Here is a 19,669-nt window from a genome sequence, read left to right as displayed (position 1 = left end):
CCCACAAAATCCCTCCCACTGTAAGTTGAGCTCTATTTTATTTCTCTTTTCCCCTAGCATTCCTCACCATTTTTCCTGCAAATAAATGAAGGCTGAAATTTCAAATTTATATGAAGCAAAGCTAATGCATGGATTCTCCATGACTTTTAATACTATTTTAGACTTTCCATTCCTAAAAAAAGAAAAGAAAAAAGCTCTAGATGGTGCCATTTGCTATAGCACTATTTAAAAAGAAACAATTCAAAGGGTATCTTTGTGATGGCCACACTACAGAATAGGCATTACGTATCTCTGGTTAGAATACCAGCATTATCAGACCAGAGAGCAAAAATGAACAGCTAGAATCTTGCAATGACACACAAAGTGGAAGACAACAGACAAAAAAAAGGAATAAAGTCTCTTCTCAAGAGGATTAGACTAAGTCAGAAAAAAGTGCACCTGCTGCTGTACTGCTTGCACTTCATCTGCCATCAACCCTTCTGACTCCAGGTCATTCGCAACCTTGTTTATGTCCTTCAGACGCGACTCATTAGCTTTTAAATCCTGCACAGAACAGTAAAATATCACAGCATTAACATTCACACAAGCAAAACATGTGGAACAAGTTGGCACACCATGGGTGCCAAAAAGTACACGGTTTGTAAACAGCAGGAATTCAGCACACTTGACCTTTACAGTTACTAGTGAATATACAATGCATGAGAGTCTATGCCAAGAAACCCCAGCTGCCAGCACCAAGCATCAATGGAATAAAGAAAATGCACTATCAGAGTTTTCTGTACACAAAGTTAATTAACAATCAGAAATGGAATACACTTTTGAACTGTCAGGTATATATTACGAACATGAAGATCAAAAGCTATCATCCATATTACTGCATGAATAAGCTAAAGGACCAACTTAAAAAGTAATTTTACTAAGACACTTATATGCTTCCAACCAACCAGACTGACAAAGAGCTTTCCATAAAGCAGAAAGGGAACCTGGTTAAAAAAGTAGTAGTAAACTTGCACGTAAAATTTAACAGGTGACACGTTTTCATTTCACCATCAGCTTATTTTCAAAGAACCCAAATCCAGTAATTGCTATCATCTTCTCACTTACAGTATTAGGTTGGCTCAAGTTGTTTGTTAGCCAACTTTCAAGCGTAAACATGATAATGTCCACAGAACTGTTGAATCACTGTCTTTTCCAATGTATAAGGTCAGGCACCTTTTCATTTTAGTGCTCAGTATCTTACCAAAGTAGATAGAATCAATATACCTGCCCAAGCAATTCTTTCACACCTCATACAAAGAAAAAAAAAATTAACTAGTGTTGCAAAAACCGGGAGAAAAAATAAAACTGAAAGGCTACCAGCATTTTGAAGCAGAGAATTATTTTTTCACATCTCAGGAAACACCCTACAGATGGAAACTAAAATGCATCTTTCCTTTCAACAAAAAGGAAGAGCAATAGCTTAACTGAAGGTTATGCTTTACTCAAAATGAAATTCCTCCAAAGCTTGGCATGTTCTCTATTTGAATGTGTTGAAAGAGAGTTCCAGTTCTGTGGGAGCTGGGAAGCATGTAGCAACCTGGAGACTATAACTAAACTGAAGATTTCTGAATGCGGGATTCTCTCTATCCTCACAAAACAAAATAAAAAAATGCATATAATGCACATATACTTTTTTATTTCCAATCAAAGCTATGTTTCCTTCTCAACTATGCTCAGCTATGAAAAATTATCATGGATACATGACCAGAAAGCCTGAGGGGAGAGACCAAAACCAACACACACATTACGCAGCATTACAACATACCTTCTGAAAATCATCAAATTTCTTCTGTAGCACTTCCACCTGCTCCAGATCAGCACCTACTTCCTCATTTGTGAGTGCAGCTTCCTTCTCATTGATCCACTGTTGAAGCTCATTAGCTTCACGGAAAAGCATAAATTTTTTGCAGCTTTTTTCTAGCATGCCTTTACGTTTTTCTCCCAGCTCAAGGAGAGAGTGATACCTGGAACAAGCAGAAAAGGAAAGCAGGGGGCAGTCAGATTGAACTGAGCAGAGTCACAGTAGTTTACCAAGCACTGGTATCACCAAAGATGTGGAAATCCCTGCAGTCTACACACTGTTCTTCTACAGAATGATCTACTTGTATGCGATTAGATAGATGTAAACTGTATATGTTTGTCCTCTACGTGGATATGCACACCAAAAGAGATCTCCCACATGCAACGCTTCACTGGGCAAAAGCAAACCCAGATCACAGCTTAGGTCAGGGTAGGCTCTTAAGCTACAGCAGCATTGCCGTGCAGGAATGACTCCATAGGGTCTTACTTTCTATGAAGAATTCTCCTATAGTACATTGAGTTTGCCATCAGATTATGAAAATCCACTAGCCTCCCAGCTATTGGACACAAATGTCTTACCTAGCCATTATTCAGTGCAAAATCTGCTGAACGTTCAAAAAAAAGGTGTTTTTTTCTTTGATAATGCAACTATATTCAACTTGGAAATCCATGAAACTCATTTCACATACACTGGTTTTATATCTGTGGAATTCCCAACATCGGTAAAATTACTACTCATTTACATTGGAATAAATGCAAAGGAAAACCTCTAAAATGTTTAAATTGGTTTGAACAGGCAAATAAACCTCGAATAATCAGCCATTTATTTAAAACCACAAGAAAACTAATGTCTCCTATTTGATCCCTGGTAACCAACTAGACATAGACGATCGTACAAGACCTTTCCCAAGCTATTGCTGAAAAAAGCCAATGGAAGTTTTACCATCGACACGGAATTACAGATTAGAAATGCGTAATGCCTGTTTTCAAAGAACCTGCATTCAGAAAAGCCACACCCTTAACATACAGTCTTACCGTTACCCTATTTTAAGTCTTCTGGAAGATGAGATATTCTAGCTGCATCTGGATGAGTTTTTTTATATCCTGAATCACATTGCACATTAGTCTACTGCAGTGACAAACAGCAGCAACTGATTCTCATTACTGAGCCATGAGGATGTCCATTTGGGTGTTATCAAATAGTGCAAGACACTGCTGAGATACCTGCAGGGGCCTCAAATGGGGAAAGGGCAGCCTTACAGTGTCTTCATTTCCCACCTTGGTGCAAACAGGCAAATACTGAGCAATTACACCTCCCAACTTGAAGAGTTCAACAATGTAGCATTTTTCTAACCAATAACTCAGAGGTGACAAAGTCCGTTGAAGAAAATTCTTGATACCCTGGGATGTAATGTCTATACATCAAACTGATAATCAACTCTAAGTCTTTTCATGGAAGCAGAGACTTTGCGGTTTCCTGTCTATCCTGGTTTAAGGCTGGACAGAAAGGAACTAAGAATCTTTCATATCAGGTTTGAATGGAAACATCATACCCTGACCTGAGGAAAACACTGTTCTGAAGCCTGCCCCGACTGCAGATGTTTGGCTCAGCATGCAATTTTAGGTATTAAATACTTGCAAAGCTCATAGAGGATCTGGGACAAGATTCCTTTAGAAGCAGACCTTCCCTCAAAGTTGCTTTGCAACACTTCAGAGATTGACATAATACTTTCACTTTTATTTCTCAAGAAATATATTCTATATGAAAAGAGTCAGGCACAGCCAATGACCACTATTACTTTGGATGTCCCAGCAACTTTCAAGAACATAATGCAAGCTTGGTATTTTTTCCAGGGGACTTGAATACAAGTTTCAAAATTACGTTGATATTATAAGAAAAATAAAACATCCTATATAAATAAACTAATGCTTTTTGACTACCCAGCATGAATATTACTTTAGCTATGATAACCCTACCCATCCCGAACTCCAAAGTATTCATATGTGATGTAATACTTTGTTTATATAAATACACATACCAACCAATATTTCTATTTGCACCTCAGAAAACGCAAGATACGCTTTTTAAAGAAAACAGTCTAGACACCACTAAAGCCTCATTTGGTAAGCAAAATCAGCATAATGGAAAATAACATCATCAACCAATTTAGCAGCGCAGAGGTGGCCAACAAGATAAGCAGCTGGCTGGATGGCTGGCTATAAAGAACATATGAAACACATACCACAACACTCATCTAAACTAAAATAATCCACATTGCAGAAATTGCTTCCTTCATGTCTCTTTGGAGCAGCTCTCCCAAAGAAAGAAACAAACAAAGGGAGAATGAACAGTGACAGCATGGAGACAGCATGGTTTAGAAAGGGCTAATCCTACTCACAGTTCTTCGACCTGTTTCATACGCAGAGATACACTGCCGACTTCCTTAGTTATGAGAGTCCTGCACAGACAGAGGGAGCACAGCAAATGCATGCAAAAAATTAGTCAGATTAACAAAAATAATGAAAGCAGCAGCTCCATCCATGGGTTGTCTGTGGTAGGAGATGGTTAAGAGTTCACATTTAAATGGAGAAAATCAGGTGTCATTCAGAAGCAAACAAAGCAAATTAGACCAGGAGTACAATTCACATAAGGAAACCTCAGCAGTACAGTTGAACTCTCTCTATAAGGTCTCCTCATTTCCTGATCATTGTGCCATGTGATTGCAAACAGAGGGTGGTCCCCCCTCCTTGGCTCTAAAATAAGGCACCCCTGTTCTAGTTCTTAAAAGCAGCATGCAAACCTACAGAGAATATTACACATTATTAAAATCCTAAACAATGCATCACAATTTTCCAGCATCCTTTCTTTTCAGTGGTACAAGTTTGGGTGGTTTTTTTTTTTTTTTTTTAAATTCTAGAGCTAAAGCTAGTAATTATTTTATGTCACTGTATTAACTGGTGACTCAAAACAACCGAGTGGGAAGAAATTCTCATGAAGAATGACAGCGTAGCTGTGCAAACAGATGGGAGTATGCATAACACTTTCAGCTTTGGCTTCCAAGTGGCTTGATAAGATGAGCCAGTAGCTCACCGCTATCACCCACAGCCCTTGCTTGAACTAATCTACAACTACCATGTGCTTTAGGAAGTCATTGCCAAGCAGCCATACAGTTTTCTTTATTTGCAATGGCATGTTCCTCTTTTACAAAGGGGGAAGAAAAAAAGAAAAAAAAAAAAAGGAGGGGGGCAAAGGGGACACATTTTAGTCCATGTAATGGCAACAAATAATGGCACCACATTTCAGGAAAAAAAGTAATGAGCTAGCAACAAAGTAGTCACAGCTCCTAAGGAGGTCACCTCCAGAGGTAGCCCTATATAGGGAGGGTACTGTACTTTATGTAACCAAATTTAAGAAAGCTTTTCAAAAACAGATCACACATTAAGAAGTGACAACTACAAATACAAGAGCTGCTTAGGACAGATATAACTCACAAACAAGTTTAAGTTGTTAGGTACAACAACAAAAGGAACACATAAAATACTGAAGTCAGACAGCAAGTTGAGCTCTAGTGTCATGAGTTTTACAGTTAAAAAATGGGAAAAGCAACAAGAAAATCTAGAATAAGAATAAAACAACTCAATACAGTGCCCCTGGTAAAGGAGCCCCTTGTTTTGCTCCAATTAATTACTCCCTAGGGTAAGAGGCATCAACCTAAACTTCTGGCATATGTGAGGCAAAGGCCAAGCCAGCAAATGCTGGATGGGTGTCATATCTCATCAGTTAGATCTTACTGGTTGTCAATTTGCTCCTGTCGCAATGCTATGCTCCCTTGCTCTTCCAGGAGATTCTCTCGGGATGCAGACTGGGCGGGATCTATTTTTTTCACATAGGCAGCTGGTACAAAGCCCTGACGGTCATTAACTTCAACCTTCCACCAGCCCTGGAAAGAGAAAGAAGGGGGGGGGGGGGGGAGGGGGAGGGGAAAGGCAACCACTGTGAGGCATAAAGTATGCCAAGCAACTGAAAGCTGCAAATTAGCAGCTTCTATTAACACAAGAAATGTCTTTATTAACACAACAGTTTGCTCTTTTTATGGAGATAATTTCAAACAGTCTCTTGAAGACATCTAGGTCTTACTTCCATGTCTCCCCTTCTGTGTGGTCAAAAATTCCTGAACAGTAGGGAAATAAGTTTTCTCACAGACACATGCCCTATAGCATATGTTGTTTATCTGACTTAGAAAAGCTGGCAGCTATAGAGGAGTCATGAGAATGAGCTGAAGAGGTATGCTGAAGCGCTGAGTGGGAACATGGACTAAATGTGCAAATTTTTAACTTCTTTGAATGCTCTTATTTAAAAAAAACAAACCCCAAAACACTCTGCAGGACACGCCACCGAGTGAGACAAGCAGCTCGGCAAACCAGGCAGCAAGAGCATACCTTGTTGGTGCTGTTGAGTAAGGTGAGGATATCGCCCTTTTTCATAGTCACCTCCCGGGGACTCTTCTCTTGGTAATCATAGAGTGCCAGAACAAGCTCTTTTCCAGTTTCATCATCTGTGGGGGCAACTTGTTGCTAACAAAGAAGGAGCACAAGAAAAACTATTTGTTCCATGTTTATTACAACCAATGTAGTTGTCCTAAAAAATACTTCAGCCTTAGTTAAAGCTACTGTAGTGCCTTAAAATGATTCTTGCTGAAATAAATGTAATGCAGATAGACTTATTGTAGGTGCTGTCTGGGCTCAAACCTTGAAAACCACCACATTATACTTTTTTCTTCCAATGCAACACAGCTGCCTGTTATGATTATAAAAACAGACCACTAATTTCTTGGAGAAAATCAAGTACAGTCTGCCATAAGTTCTCAAAACCAAAAACTGTTATTAAGCTTTGTCTCTACCTTCTGCTGACCCAAGAATTTTAGCAACATGATTAGCATCTTTCCTTACCCTGCATGACTGGGCCTGTTCCCTTAACGCCTGTATGCTACTGCCGTAAGCAGAAAGATCAGACATCAAAGCTTCGTGTTTCTTCAGAAGAGCCTGAAAGCGAATGATAAAAACAACATGTACACCTAGCCATTTTACAAATACTACTCTGCTTAAAATATATACTTTGGCTCCATACACAGGGAATGTGGGTTTTTCAGAGCTGCCAGTCTTCTGACTCTCATGAGAATAACTACTTCTATTTATTCACAGGCTAGATAGTAGTCCAAATGCTTCTTACACTTTTATCTCAGACACATTCTTTTGTTCTGACCAGGAATACCACGTACAGTGTTGAGTTTGAAAGTATGCCTTTAAACTGCACTTCAGTTTGATGAAATGTCAGTCGGCAGTGTCTGGGATGCCGTGTTTGACCGCAGAACGATACTAGTAAAACAACTAGACAAAAAATTAGTTCCAGACCAATGAACTACTGAAAACCAGACTCATACTGAAATGCAACACCAAATGAGGAATTTGCTGATATTAGTCTCATTATACTTAAAAAAAAAAAGAAAAAAAAAGCAAGCTACAAAAGTGAATACAAATGTAAAGTTTCCTCACAATGTTCTTGTACTGAAGAACAAAATTTCATGTGCAATGTCTAAGACACAGGAAAAACTGTCATCTTTTGACTCTGAGCCAAAATTCAGCTTGATGCAAGAATCTTCTGCCTTTTTTCTTAAGAATCCTGAAATCAGCAGAACTCCTCATTTTTTTACCACTGCACAAATCCTTGCTGTTTTTACGCAAAACTGATTCAAACAACAATCTCAAATACCTCAGCAGAGTCTTCATCTTTTCCATAGTCTGTGCTGCCTACAATGGGCTCCTTTTCCCTCATCCAGGATTCTGCCTCATTAGCATCAGCAAAGTACTGCTGAGCTTGCAGGGAATCCTCTAGGTCCTGTCGACGTTGAGATGCTTTGGCTTTCAGAGAGTCCCATTTTTGGTTTAGCTCGTTCAATTTGATTTTCACATCCTCAGCTGCAAAATGTCCTAGGTAACAAAAAAAGAGGGAACTGAAGGACTTAAGGAGACATAAATAATACACACTGAAAGATTACTTGTACTTCTTGAAAGTCATAGAAATTGGACCTATTTAAGTAGCCTATTCTGACTAGAATAGTGAAAGCAAAACTGGGCTTGTCCTTTTGCATCAGACTGGAAAACCTGTCAATCAAACTGTACTAGGAATATCTGAGTCATGAAGAACAAAACAAGACACACCATAACATTTCTTCCCAAAGATGAAACAGGAAAGGTCATCTCTTTCCAGTGGCAGAGTTTTGACAACAGACAAATATTATTTCAGACCTGCATTCTGAATCCTGGAATCAGGCAAAGTTTTTTAGTATTCTGGTGTTAAGAACACCCAGTCAGAAATAAAAATACATACTTCTTTAAAAGCAGGAACAACTCTTACTGTCTTTGTGGAGGATCATCTCTCACATGATTATGTATCTCAGATACAAGCCTTTAATAGATTTAAAAATGGACATTAAATATCATAGGCACAAAGCTGCTGAATACAGGGCTCATATGTGTTTGTCAAGAGCAGATGGAGATGTGTGAAAATCATGACAGGTTCCCATCAAGAAATCTATTTTTATTTTCAGGTGAAAGAATGACCAGAAGTTCTTCTTGCTCCCAGGTACCTGTCCATTGCCTGGATAAAAACAGGCAGTGACTCTTAATTGTGCAAGACCAGAGAACAAACTCCAGCACAAAGACTTGGATTTCCGAAAGAGGAAGAGTTAAAAAACATTGACACGTACCCTCTTCCACCATAGCATTTCCCTTCTGTGTGACTGCTTTAATACGGGGCTCATGGCCTGCAATTTCTGCCTGCAAAGCCTGGTGCTTCTTTAGCAGATTCTGGACACCAATTAAGTCCTTGCCTGAAAGATATAAAATAGTTAATCAGCTAATTCCGAGTCATCGGACTAAAAAAATTTCAAGGAAGCTGCAGCCAGTGCTAGACAAACTTGCAGAATAAGTACTGTCACAATGAAGACAGAGCACTATGAAGACTAAGTTACCCACCAGAATTGTAGAAGCAACGTAACAGTTAAGAACCATGGGCAATGGCAAATATATAACTCCAGGCAATGTTAATTACAATAAACATTTCAGAAAGTTCCAGGGAATGTTTCATAAAAAAAACCACATTGTAACAGAGCAATTCTGACATCTAAATCCTGGAGATATTGGGATGGACCAACCTCGGTTTGTTGAAGCTGCAATAGGTTCTTTTTCCCTAATCCAGGTCTCTTCATCCTCAATGTCACGGAAAAGCTGCTGTAGGCGAAGAGAATCTGCAAGTTTCTGTTTGCGAGCTGCCATAGGATCCTTTAGAGCTTCGTAACGAGCTACTAAAGCTTCTTGTTTTTTCTTGATATTGTCAGCATCGAAGTGCCCAGCATCTTGGAACTGGCGTGCCTGGATGGTAATGCCATCTATACGATCCTAAAATTAATTCAGCAATAGCATTATGTCAGAATCTCTGTAAGACAGCTGCAGTGACTGAAAACATTTGAAGAGTATTTTCAGGTCTTAAGCTAGTAAGTTATGTTGCCGCAGAAGAGAACCTCAGCTGCACAGTGCCAGTGCAATAATTCTGGTAATAATTATGTCCTGAATAATATTCAACGCATTATGTAAATGTAATTGGTTTTAATCTGTCAACTTCATAAAATAAACAAAAGATTTTTGAAATCGTATTAACTTTATAGATGCGCTACTCTAGATGAACCACTTTTCAACTGTTAACAACTGATAATTCCAGCTGTGGGAACCCAGATTTTCTTGATTTTCTTGCCATGGATTTAATTCCCCTAAAGATCATTTGCAAAGGTAGGAACAGTTTGCTGTAAATTTCTATATTTAAAAACTGATCTGTTCTCCCTCCCCTCCCATTTCTTAGAGCTATATGAAAACAAACTGAACAAGAATAAGCTGTTCGCAAATGGAGAGGCTAAGGGGAATTATTTCCTACACAAAGCACAGCACATCTTTTTAAGTTGGTGTCCTGGTTTCGGCTGGGATAGAGTTAATTTTCTTCCTAGTAGCAGGCATAGTGATGTGTTTTGGATTTAGCAGGAGAAGAATGTTGATAACACACTGATGTTTTTAGCTGTTGCTAAGTACTGCTTATGCTAGTCAAGGACTTTTCAGTTTCCCATGCTCTACGCAGGAAACTGGGAGGGGGCACAGCCAGAATAGCTGATCCAAACTGACCAAAGGGCTATTCCATACCATATGCAATCATGCTCAGTATATAAACTGTGGGGGGTTGGCCGGGGAGCAGCGATTGCTGCTTGGGAACTGTCTGGGTATCAGTCGGCAGGTGGTGAGCAATCGCATTGTGCATCACTTGCTTTGTATATTGTTATTATTATTATCATTATTATATTGTTGTTGTTATTATTATTATTTTACCTTATTTCAATTACTAAACTGTTCTTATGTCAACCCAGGAGTGTTTTTTCACTCTTACTCCTCCGATTCTCTCCCCCATGCCATCGGGGTAGGGGGAGTGAGCGAGCGGCTGCGTGGTGCTTAGTTGCTGGCTGGGGCTAAACCACGACAGTTGGTATTCACAGCACAAAACAATGCTGTGCTGTCAGGTCACAGTATGGAGTCATTTTACTTTTTCAAAAAGCTAATCTTGTCAAAGTCATGAAGATATTGTTCATAGAGACATACAATTTACATTTCAGTTCAAAATTATTTCTGATAAATAAACTGTAAAGCCCAAAGCTACAAAAATGAGGAACATACAGACCTGCTAAGGTCTCTGGAGTGAATACTTTTGAGTGAGCAGATCTAAAAGGGCAGGAAGAAAAATAATTTCCCCTACCTGATGGGCAGCAACATCTGTCTCTAGCAGGGCATGTTTCTTCTGAAGATTCTGAACATTAGTAAGATCTTTTCCATAATCATCAGAAGCCAAGTGCCCCTCTACTTCATACAGCCACAGCTCAATGTCTTCCACATTGCGATTAAACTGCTGCTGTTGATTGGCTTCACGCAGTTTTATACCTGACCAAGACAGGAAAAAAGAAAAAGAGAACTTACATTTTCCACTTCATTTAACTCACTTCCTGTCTTCTCCCAGCTAAACTCTCTAGAAAAAGAATTGCCCATATTCTTCTGATTAAGTCATACCTTTGAGCTCAGTGGCTTCCAGAAGTTTTTTCCACAAGCTGGTAACTTCATTCATACGAGCTGCCACTTCATCAGATGCATAGTGATTGACATCAATCAACTTCTGGCCAGCTTTCTCCAGTGCATCGATACGACTCTGATTAGCAGAAAGCTCTGCTTCAAAAGCCTGATGTTTCTGAACTTTACCTTGCAAGTTTGATGGATCCTACAGATGAAGAAAGAATAAGAACCTTTCAATCCAAAATTAGTATCTATACATCTCTGAAGAATTTTTTAAATTAGACTACATTCATACCCATGCCAAGATGTCACAAGAGGATTTGGTGCCAAAAATATGCCTTTGAAATCAGAACGCTTAAGCTATTGAATAAGCATGATTACAGCAGGATGGGAAAATCACCCTTGGGGTCAGGGAGAAATTGCAATTCCTCCTGTTGCCATTAATACTGCCTACGATCAGCAACATTTTGGCTCATACTGCTTGATATCATTAGAGTGATTACATTAAGCCTGGTATAGCCTTAAATTTACTCTAACGTTCGTCTTTGTCTTTACCTTGTATGCCTCATCTGTTGCAGTTTTCATTTTTTCATTAACCCAACTCTTCAGTTCATCAGAGTCTCGGAAAAACTGCTGCAGATGGAAAGAATCTGCAAGTTGAGCACGGCGGTACATAGCTCTTTCATGAAGGGCATTTCGGCGGCTCAGCAGCTGAAAAAAAAAAAGTAAAGGTTTTTAAATTCTTCAAGCTTGTAAGAACCACCACTGTATCTGTATTTTTGGGAAGGCTCTGCTGACTTATCCTATATTGCAGTCATACCATTTAAAATAATAAAGCAGAACATGACTTAAAGTCTACAGTCCAAATCTATTTTAGATACTTACAGCATCTCTGCGTGTAGCAACATCGTCCATGGCATAATGGTTATTCTGAATCAATTTAGTAGCAAACTCATCTAATGCCTAAAGAGGAAACAGTTTTCCATTTACTTGGTGTAATAAAAAAATGTTTGCGCAAGTTTACTTAGTAGATTAATTCTCAAAAGTTTATCACAGTAAAACTAACAGAAAGCCATTAAGATAGCTATTGTTACACCGGTTTTTATCTGTACCATCATCTTACATGTGGAAGAGTGCAGATTTTTGACAAATCTTCACCCACACGTATGCTGGCATGATATGCAAGCACTGGGTTACTCAGCTCTCTGAGGCAGCAAGCAAGCCCTATCCCATTTTTTCCACTATTTTCCATTTTAGAGACAATACGCATAATTTAGAGATAATACATCCCACATAACAGTGGATCATTCTGCAGAGCAAACCCCATCCTTTTCGGTCATCCTCCAGCAGCGCCCCTTCCCCAGTCAACAAATTCACTTGTTTTATTTTTTGCCATTGTAAACGTCTTACTGTGATTTTCTCCTCTTGGGCACTTAGGGATTTCTCAAAGTCTTCATGCTTCTTTAGAAGAGCCTCCACACTATCCAGAGAATCACCAAGGTCTTCATTCAGCAGAAATGCCTACAGTAAGGAAACAAACACATTTTTATTTTTCCATGCTCAGCTGTTCTAAGTCAACTCAAGCATGGCCAGTGATGTTTCCTACCATATGGTATTACTGAAAAGTAAAGGATGATATTAACAGCCAAAGGTTGAGTAATTCTTTTTAGCTTCTTATTCAAACAGCATTTTACAAGAGTTAACACACATAAAAGCAATCTCAAGCCAACTTGTCACAACTAATAGTTTCGGCATTAGATGGAAACAGTCATTGTAGTAGCTTGGGCAGTCAGATAAATACCTCTGCACAGCAGCCTGCTCACTAGTGCATGTTTAGTGGCAGTCACTGCCACTAGTAAATACCAATTGTTTAAGTCTTCTGTAGACTAGCCAGAAATGAAAATCAACCATAGCTGGAGAGTTCAAAGATATGCACTCACTTCTTGTTTGCTCATCCAGTTGTCAACTTGTTCAGTATCTCTGTAGAAAAGCTGCAGGTCCATGCACTGTTCGTACTGTTGTCTGCGAAGCTCCCATAGTTCTAGCAAGGCAGATCTTTCACCTGAGAGGATGGTCAGCTAATGGATTGGGAAGAGGAATATATAATAATTTTATTGAACAGTCTGTTTCATTTCCATCTCAATGTTAAATCAAGTTGTGACTCTAAAAAAGTGGTTAACACTGGACTGAAAATGACCTCCTGCGTAAAGAATCATTCTCCTGTTACTGACATCAGCATCCTCATATAGGACAAGCCTTTTCTCAGCTTATCAAGCTGGAGTAGTGGCTACAACCTTCTGACTTCAGTCAGAAACCTGTCGTTTTCCGAAGTAAATCTACACAGAGGTATTTTATGGACAGCTGCTCTTTTTGACTGCAGACCTGCTCTTAAGAGAAGCTCTTCAGCAAACCATCCTGCTCTCTCAGTCTCTGAAATCTCTTTGGCCCACTCTCACTTATGGCATTTGAACTGTCTGGCTGAGCAATGTTTCAATATGCAGACTTCAGGAGAGGCCCCGTTAGTTTGAAAACCTAAGTTTAGAAATACTAAATATTTACTGACTCTTCTGACAGCAAACCTAAACTTAGATAAACAGATAACCCATTTTTCTTTTGTAGGAAAGATATACTAATAGTTCCTAATAAATAGTACTAACAGTCCAAAGAGTTCCTACCAATAGATAGGCAGAAGCTGTCAATTTGAGAATGAAAAGCACACATTACTTAAGCACATGAAAAAAGCCCAGTAACCTAGAGGGATGATACTTGCAGTTTACGATCTTAACAAGAAATGAATTTTTAAATTAAGGGACACAGAAGAAAGAGACAAAATTCTTCTAGGAGCTCTTGCTCTCAACTTACCTTTTCTTTAACTTCATCAGAAGCATAGTGCCCAGCAGCAAGCAAAGCCTGGCCAGACTCATCAGCAGATTTGAAGCTGTCTTCATGGGCATCAATTTCTCCCTATGAAAGGGGACATGAACAAGCTGTTACCAAAATTTATCTTATAATAGGGTGTCAGAGTATGAAAACTGCTATTGAAAATAACGCAGAGACAACAGTCTGGACACCTGAATGATAAACATTCAGCTATCTTTAAATACATTACACTTAACATGAAAACTAGAATGAAATGTATTACCTTAGAATGCAGATAAGGTAAGTATAAATTCATATGTTTAAATGAAACTAAAAGGTTGGTTTTAAGCTGCACTCTTTCCGCTTACTTATAGCGATTCCTTATGATGGAGAACTAAGACAGACAGTCGTTAGTCCAACTGACTGCTATAAGGTCTAATTATTTTTTATAAAATACTATCATAAACATTCTTAAATTCTTATTTATTAGTGTAGATCTACTATCAAGAAACAAAGTAAAAATATTAAATCAGGATGGCAATCTAGTACTGTTTTAGTTGCATGATCAAAGGATTCTAGTGACACAACATCAGCAGTTCTGACTCAGAAACTGTGTTAAACATACAAATCAGTTGTTGAGGGTTGCTGACTGGATTTGGCTGTATAACCACTATACCTTATGTTCCTGATGTCTATCTAGAAGGGCTTCTGCTCCGGCCACGTCATTGGCAAGTTCATCAGCATTTATCAGAGCCTTCATCTCAGTCACCCAGCTGGTGAGGTCTCGGAAGTCTGCAAGAAAGCGCTGCAGCCTTAGGAAAGCAAAAGAAAAAATGGTTGGGAATAATTTGTTTGCATCCATTTGTTTCTCCATCCTTACCCCAAAGAAAGGGTTACAAACATAAAAGCTGCTCCTCAGACAGAAACAAAACAAGACAATACCAAAATGCAATCAGAATATTGAATAACTAAATATGCTCTCAATCAAAAAAAGAAGCCTTTTAAAGTCAGGAAAATGCTAGGTTCAAAATCAATTTCTCAAATACGTGTTTTGCTTATAACTTATATCGAAAGTAAAAGGACTATTCCTAACTACAAGCCTGTATGTTGAAGACAAAAGAAATCAAATAGTTCTCAAGCAGAATGTTTCAAGATAGCCACGGGACTGCTTCTGTCACAACCATAACACAGTGTGTGTGGGGGCAGGACAGAAAGGTTCAACTGCCTGTGCCTCAGCCTTAAAACAAGCAAACAAATTCTCAGATTCCTTTCAGCATGCCTTTACAGTTATTGCCTTTTGCATATGCTTAACACTTATCAGCAAAAATGATCAGTTTCTGTTTCCCTTTTAAATTTGCTATTAATTGATCTGAACAGATAATGACAGGGAAGGCAAAGGAAGAATGATTACTTGTGTGGGTCTCCACCCACCCATAAATCATAATCTTGCATTATGGGAGGGAATAAACAGCAGAAAAACAAAACCAGAAAGGATGTAAACTAACCACCATATTAGACTAAGTTTTTTTTTAGTATGGCTTCTCAATAGTGATCTAACAGATTACGTTTCATAGACAACCAGGCTAGTATAGAAACAAGACTGGATGAAGACAAATCCCACAGCAACAAAGCAACTACCACAGAAACAGGTACTTTAATTTAGTCTAGGACACTACATTGAACAATAAACCATACTTCAGTCTTCACAGAGAATCATAATGACTCTACAGTGAACAGATTTGTAATATGTGTATTAAAAAAACCCACCAAAACTAAAACATAGTCAGATAATGTATTTCAAAATGCACATATCAACTCAGATGGGTGGGGAAAAAGCAAACGTCCTAAAACATCAAGGTGTCTATTTTCATAATTGATCCACATTCAGAGAATGAACAAAAGCTGTAAGTATTTATCATAGAAATATATATTTTACAATAACTTATAGTAAAAGAAAATATGGTGAACAAGACTGCTTCTGAAAACACCAGAACCATCCAAAAATTTTGGAAACAGCATCCCTTTCTTCTCCCGAGAGCTGCCTGTCAAAGGTGAACAAGGAAGAAAGGTCACTTCAGCATGGTAGTATTCCTACCTGTAAGAGTCATTAAGGCGAGCATGCCTCTCTGCTGCCAGAGTTCGGATCTGTTCCCAGTTGGCAATCAGCTCCTCCCGTTTCACTTGAATTTGAGAAGCATTTATTGGGTGAGACTGCTGCAAACGGTCAGCTTCTTCACAAAGGGCCTTAACCTAAACCCAGTCACAAACAGTGAGTAAGCTTCTAGGCTTTTACAAGCAGGTTACCTCGTTTAAATTGTAGGTAGAATGCATCTCATACGGGTACCTTATCTTCCAGAGCTGCAAGATCTCTTTCCAGGCCTTCATGCTTACGCAATAAAGCCTGCACACTGGCTAAGTCTCTGCCAAAATCGTCTGAGGCCATCAACTGCCCTTTCTCCTTAATCCAGCTGATTGTTTCATCCACATCCCTTCAAAACAAAGCACAAATTGAAAGCAGTCTGTCTCATATGGAAAAAGGAAGAAAGCAGGATGTTTTCCTGTACGTATGCCAGACATACTGGCATACAAACCCATATATATAAACACTGCAGCCAACTACAATCATCCTTTAAAAAACCATAACAAAACACACCAAAACCTAAAAAACCTGACTTTTTTTTTTTTTAAAAATCTCAAAAATTGGGGGGAAAAAGCCCTCAGAGGAAAGGGAAGCAAAACTGCCAATAGCAAGAATCAATAAAACTGCCAAGTGTTGAAAAGCTAAATCAGAATGACTATTCTAAGGTAATTCTAGAACAACAAGGTCCTCATTCAACAAGTCATGAGGAAGAGTAAAGCAAAAACATAACAGACAACAGAAGCTCTTCTCACAATACTGTATTGCAGCTGAATGCATCACTGAACATCCACACAAATATTACATCACTTCAGCAGATCTAGCCAAGATCACACCTGTTGAAGCGCTGAACTTCAGCTGCCCCAAAGAGTTTTCCTTGTCTCTGAAGGGCAAGCCCCTTAAGACGCTGCCAGCTTGCATTTACTTCATCCTGTTTGGACTTTATCAGTTCCTCTTCAGGGTGTTGTTCCTAGTGAAGAAAGGAAAAATGCTATTTTCATGTGTTCTGTCATTTTACATCCATTGACAAAACCTCAAAACACTGCTGTTTTTCAAGATATCAATTTATAACAACTGTATTTTCCAGATGCTCACTCCATTTAATAGTTTTCCTGAAAGCTCACTGTATAAACATTCAATATTCTTGGAGCAGTTTAAGTTTTCCTATGCATTCATTAGTCAGCAGGAGGAGGGCTGTAAACAGAATCTTTTTTTTCCTGGAATGCAATACTTCCTGCCCTGTCTCCATCCTTCATCAAGCCCCAGACAACCTCCCAGAAGAGAAGATATATTAATCCTGGCTGTCCAAGGGAAATACATTTAATCCCAAATACGACAGTTTCTCTTACTAATCGCTACTCTCCACATTTTCAGGAACGTTCTCAGCTGGGGCAGTTACTCAAGCTGTTCAGCAGAAGAACAAGTGAATCAAATGATGACCATCTAAGATTAAGATAGCCAAGGATCTAGGCACATGTAGAGTAAAACTTACAAGATCAGTTTACAATGGCAGTAAAACTTACAAGATCAGAAAAAGAGGAAGTTGCAGACAAAAGCCTGCTGTGTTACACCAGACTGGCCAAGAGATATTTTCAACACACATGAATGTTTACCTGGATAAGTTTGCCAGCAAACTGGTTCACTTCATTTACTCTTTCCTCATGAGCTGCAAGGTCTGTCTGGAACTCTTCGAACTTCTTTTGCAAAACCTCAACATGCTCTAAGTCCTGCCCAAGCTCTTCCGAGGTCACTATTGCTTCCTAGCACATTGAGGAAAAAAAAAATTCAATTTCAGTATAATCTATGGCAAATCACTACTAGAAATCAGGAAGCAAACTAATTTTGAATAGGTCAAAGATCATTACAATCACTGTGTTTAAAGTTAGATTTAAAACTACAACATTTCCTCCTTTAAACTCCACTCCCCACCTCATCTTTCCATTATTGCAGAAAACATGGAAGACCATTAGGGTTATTATTTTTTCATTTTGCTTGCTCTTATTCATTTTTCAAGTTATTGAATATAACCAATTCTACTATCATAAATTTTATGTTCTGTGCATGATGATCACTATTACAACAACCTAAATTACTGAAAGAAAAATGTGCATGGAAAAAGCATACTTTTAAAACTACAAAATAATTGCCAATGCTGTTTTGGAGTACAAGCAGTGACTAGAATTTGTTTACATTTTTAGATTTTTTTTATGGGCATTTGCTGTAGGCTTCTCATGCAAGATTTCTTTATGAGAAGTGCACCGTCATATTCAGTAACAGTTATGCAGGGTTTATAGTTTGAACCCACAGTGACACAAAATAGCAACCCATTGTTAAGAAAACCTATACGATCATTTTGTGGCTTTTTTTCTTGAGCGTGCGGTTTGTGGTCTGTTTCCTCAAAGTTCAAAGAATCAAGAGCCAACAGTTCTCCTGCAGCAAATGTCCTTACAATGTGTATCTAAAGATATTCCAATCATCAAGTAATTATGTACACACTGCTTGATGGTTAAGCTGGCTACCTTCTATAACAGATCATTTACAACATTTATAAAAAACATTTGCTTTTACATGTTGCAGATCTCCCTTACAGGAAACTTGAATTTGATTATTATGAGAAATATGAAGGTCTCCTCAAAGCAAAGAATTAATTATGTTTAACTATGCTCTCCAACATGCAGGCTTCCTCCTAGTCTAGTACCTTTTTTTTTTGTGGCTGCAATAGAAGGAATAGTAGTTTGCATACCTACTGCTTATACAATATGAATAACCTAAATAAAACATATAGGTGCCTTTAAAAGCTCTCTGTGACTACCTGAACTCCAGCAACTGTATGTCAATAAAAAATTTCCACACAAACACATCAAATTTCCCATCAAGAACACAGTAAAGGCAGGTAATAATTATACCTTGTCATTGATCCAGTCCAAGACATCTTCACATTCCCGTAAGTATTGCACCAGCTTCTGCGCTTGCAACAATTTGACTCCTTTCTCTCTCATCTTTTCCAACAGTAATTCCCATAGTCGGTGCAGCTCCTGCAGCCGAGTCTAGAACAATAGGATGTTGTTACTAAAATCTTGTATCAGAGATTTATTCCCTTCCTGACCTTAACAGAAGATTTTTTTTTTTTGCTGAAATTGTACATCCTAAACCTTACTTTAGACAAAAGGTGGAAAAACCTCATAATAATTTCATCTCCATTCATTAGTTTTCAAGTGATGTAACAACACAAAACTAGAAATTACTGAACTATTTAAACACTTGTTATTAATTAATTAAGCTATCAAATAGTTACGTTTATACAACCATGAGGTAAACATTTTGAGATAAAATTTGATTTAAATTCTATGCTAGTGTGACGTTTCCTGCAAATGTTCAGTCTTTTACATGGAAGTCAACTCCCAGTAAGTGCAACTCATCTTCATTTTGGAATTTATTTTTACTTAAGACCACACTTTTTGTTTCAAGTCAAACTTGTGCCACTTTACAGTATTTTAACCATTTCTGTTAGCACTAGTCAGTTAATATATTTAGCCAACATTGTTAAGTAACATAATACTGAAATACTAGGAGCAATTACTAGTTTTAATATTGAGTCTCCCTCTGGATGCACTCTGACTTTCAAAACTGTTGCGAGCAACCATAAATTTTATAGACAATTAGAAGAAAAACCAC

The 19,669-nt window shown here is 38.4% G+C and overlaps 1 protein-coding gene across 10 annotated transcripts in view; it reads right to left on the bottom strand.

The window, feature by feature from the left end:
• Positions 1-19,669, bottom strand: part of SPTAN1 (spectrin alpha, non-erythrocytic 1) — a 50,853-nt gene that overhangs the window by 22,093 nt on the left and 9,091 nt on the right. For 5 of the 10 annotated variants that reach the window (XM_075716804.1, XM_075716806.1, XM_075716805.1 and 2 more), the window contains 22 exons: positions 18,901-19,041; positions 17,608-17,754; positions 16,831-16,964; positions 16,202-16,346; positions 15,953-16,107; positions 14,534-14,669; positions 13,861-13,962; positions 12,939-13,076; positions 12,409-12,519; positions 11,884-11,961; positions 11,554-11,709; positions 10,999-11,203; positions 10,691-10,872; positions 9,054-9,297; positions 8,607-8,729; positions 7,610-7,827; positions 6,790-6,882; positions 6,280-6,414; positions 5,632-5,780; positions 4,239-4,298; positions 1,805-2,003; positions 439-543 (listed from right to left, as the gene is read on the bottom strand). In XM_075716804.1, coding sequence (XP_075572919.1) covers positions 439-543; positions 1,805-2,003; positions 4,239-4,298; positions 5,632-5,780; positions 6,280-6,414; positions 6,790-6,882; positions 7,610-7,827; positions 8,607-8,729; positions 9,054-9,297; positions 10,691-10,872; positions 10,999-11,203; positions 11,554-11,709; positions 11,884-11,961; positions 12,409-12,519; positions 12,939-13,076; positions 13,861-13,962; positions 14,534-14,669; positions 15,953-16,107; positions 16,202-16,346; positions 16,831-16,964; positions 17,608-17,754; positions 18,901-19,041 — 3,156 coding nt within the window. The remainder of the gene's footprint in view (positions 1-438; positions 544-1,804; positions 2,004-4,238; positions 4,299-5,631; positions 5,781-6,279; positions 6,415-6,789; positions 6,883-7,609; positions 7,828-8,606; positions 8,730-9,053; positions 9,298-10,690; positions 10,873-10,998; positions 11,204-11,553; positions 11,710-11,883; positions 11,962-12,408; positions 12,520-12,938; positions 13,077-13,860; positions 13,963-14,533; positions 14,670-15,952; positions 16,108-16,201; positions 16,347-16,830; positions 16,965-17,607; positions 17,755-18,900; positions 19,042-19,669) is intronic. The other 5 variants (XM_075716802.1, XM_075716803.1, XM_075716796.1 and 2 more) reach the window with 1 other exon arrangement.

Source organism: Pelecanus crispus, chromosome 9, assembly GCF_030463565.1.
Source record: "Pelecanus crispus isolate bPelCri1 chromosome 9, bPelCri1.pri, whole genome shotgun sequence".
Classification (NCBI taxonomy): Eukaryota; Metazoa; Chordata; class Aves; order Pelecaniformes; family Pelecanidae; genus Pelecanus; species Pelecanus crispus.
Note: the sequence above shows the minus strand (reverse complement) of the source record. Positions and strands in the feature narration are given on the sequence as shown.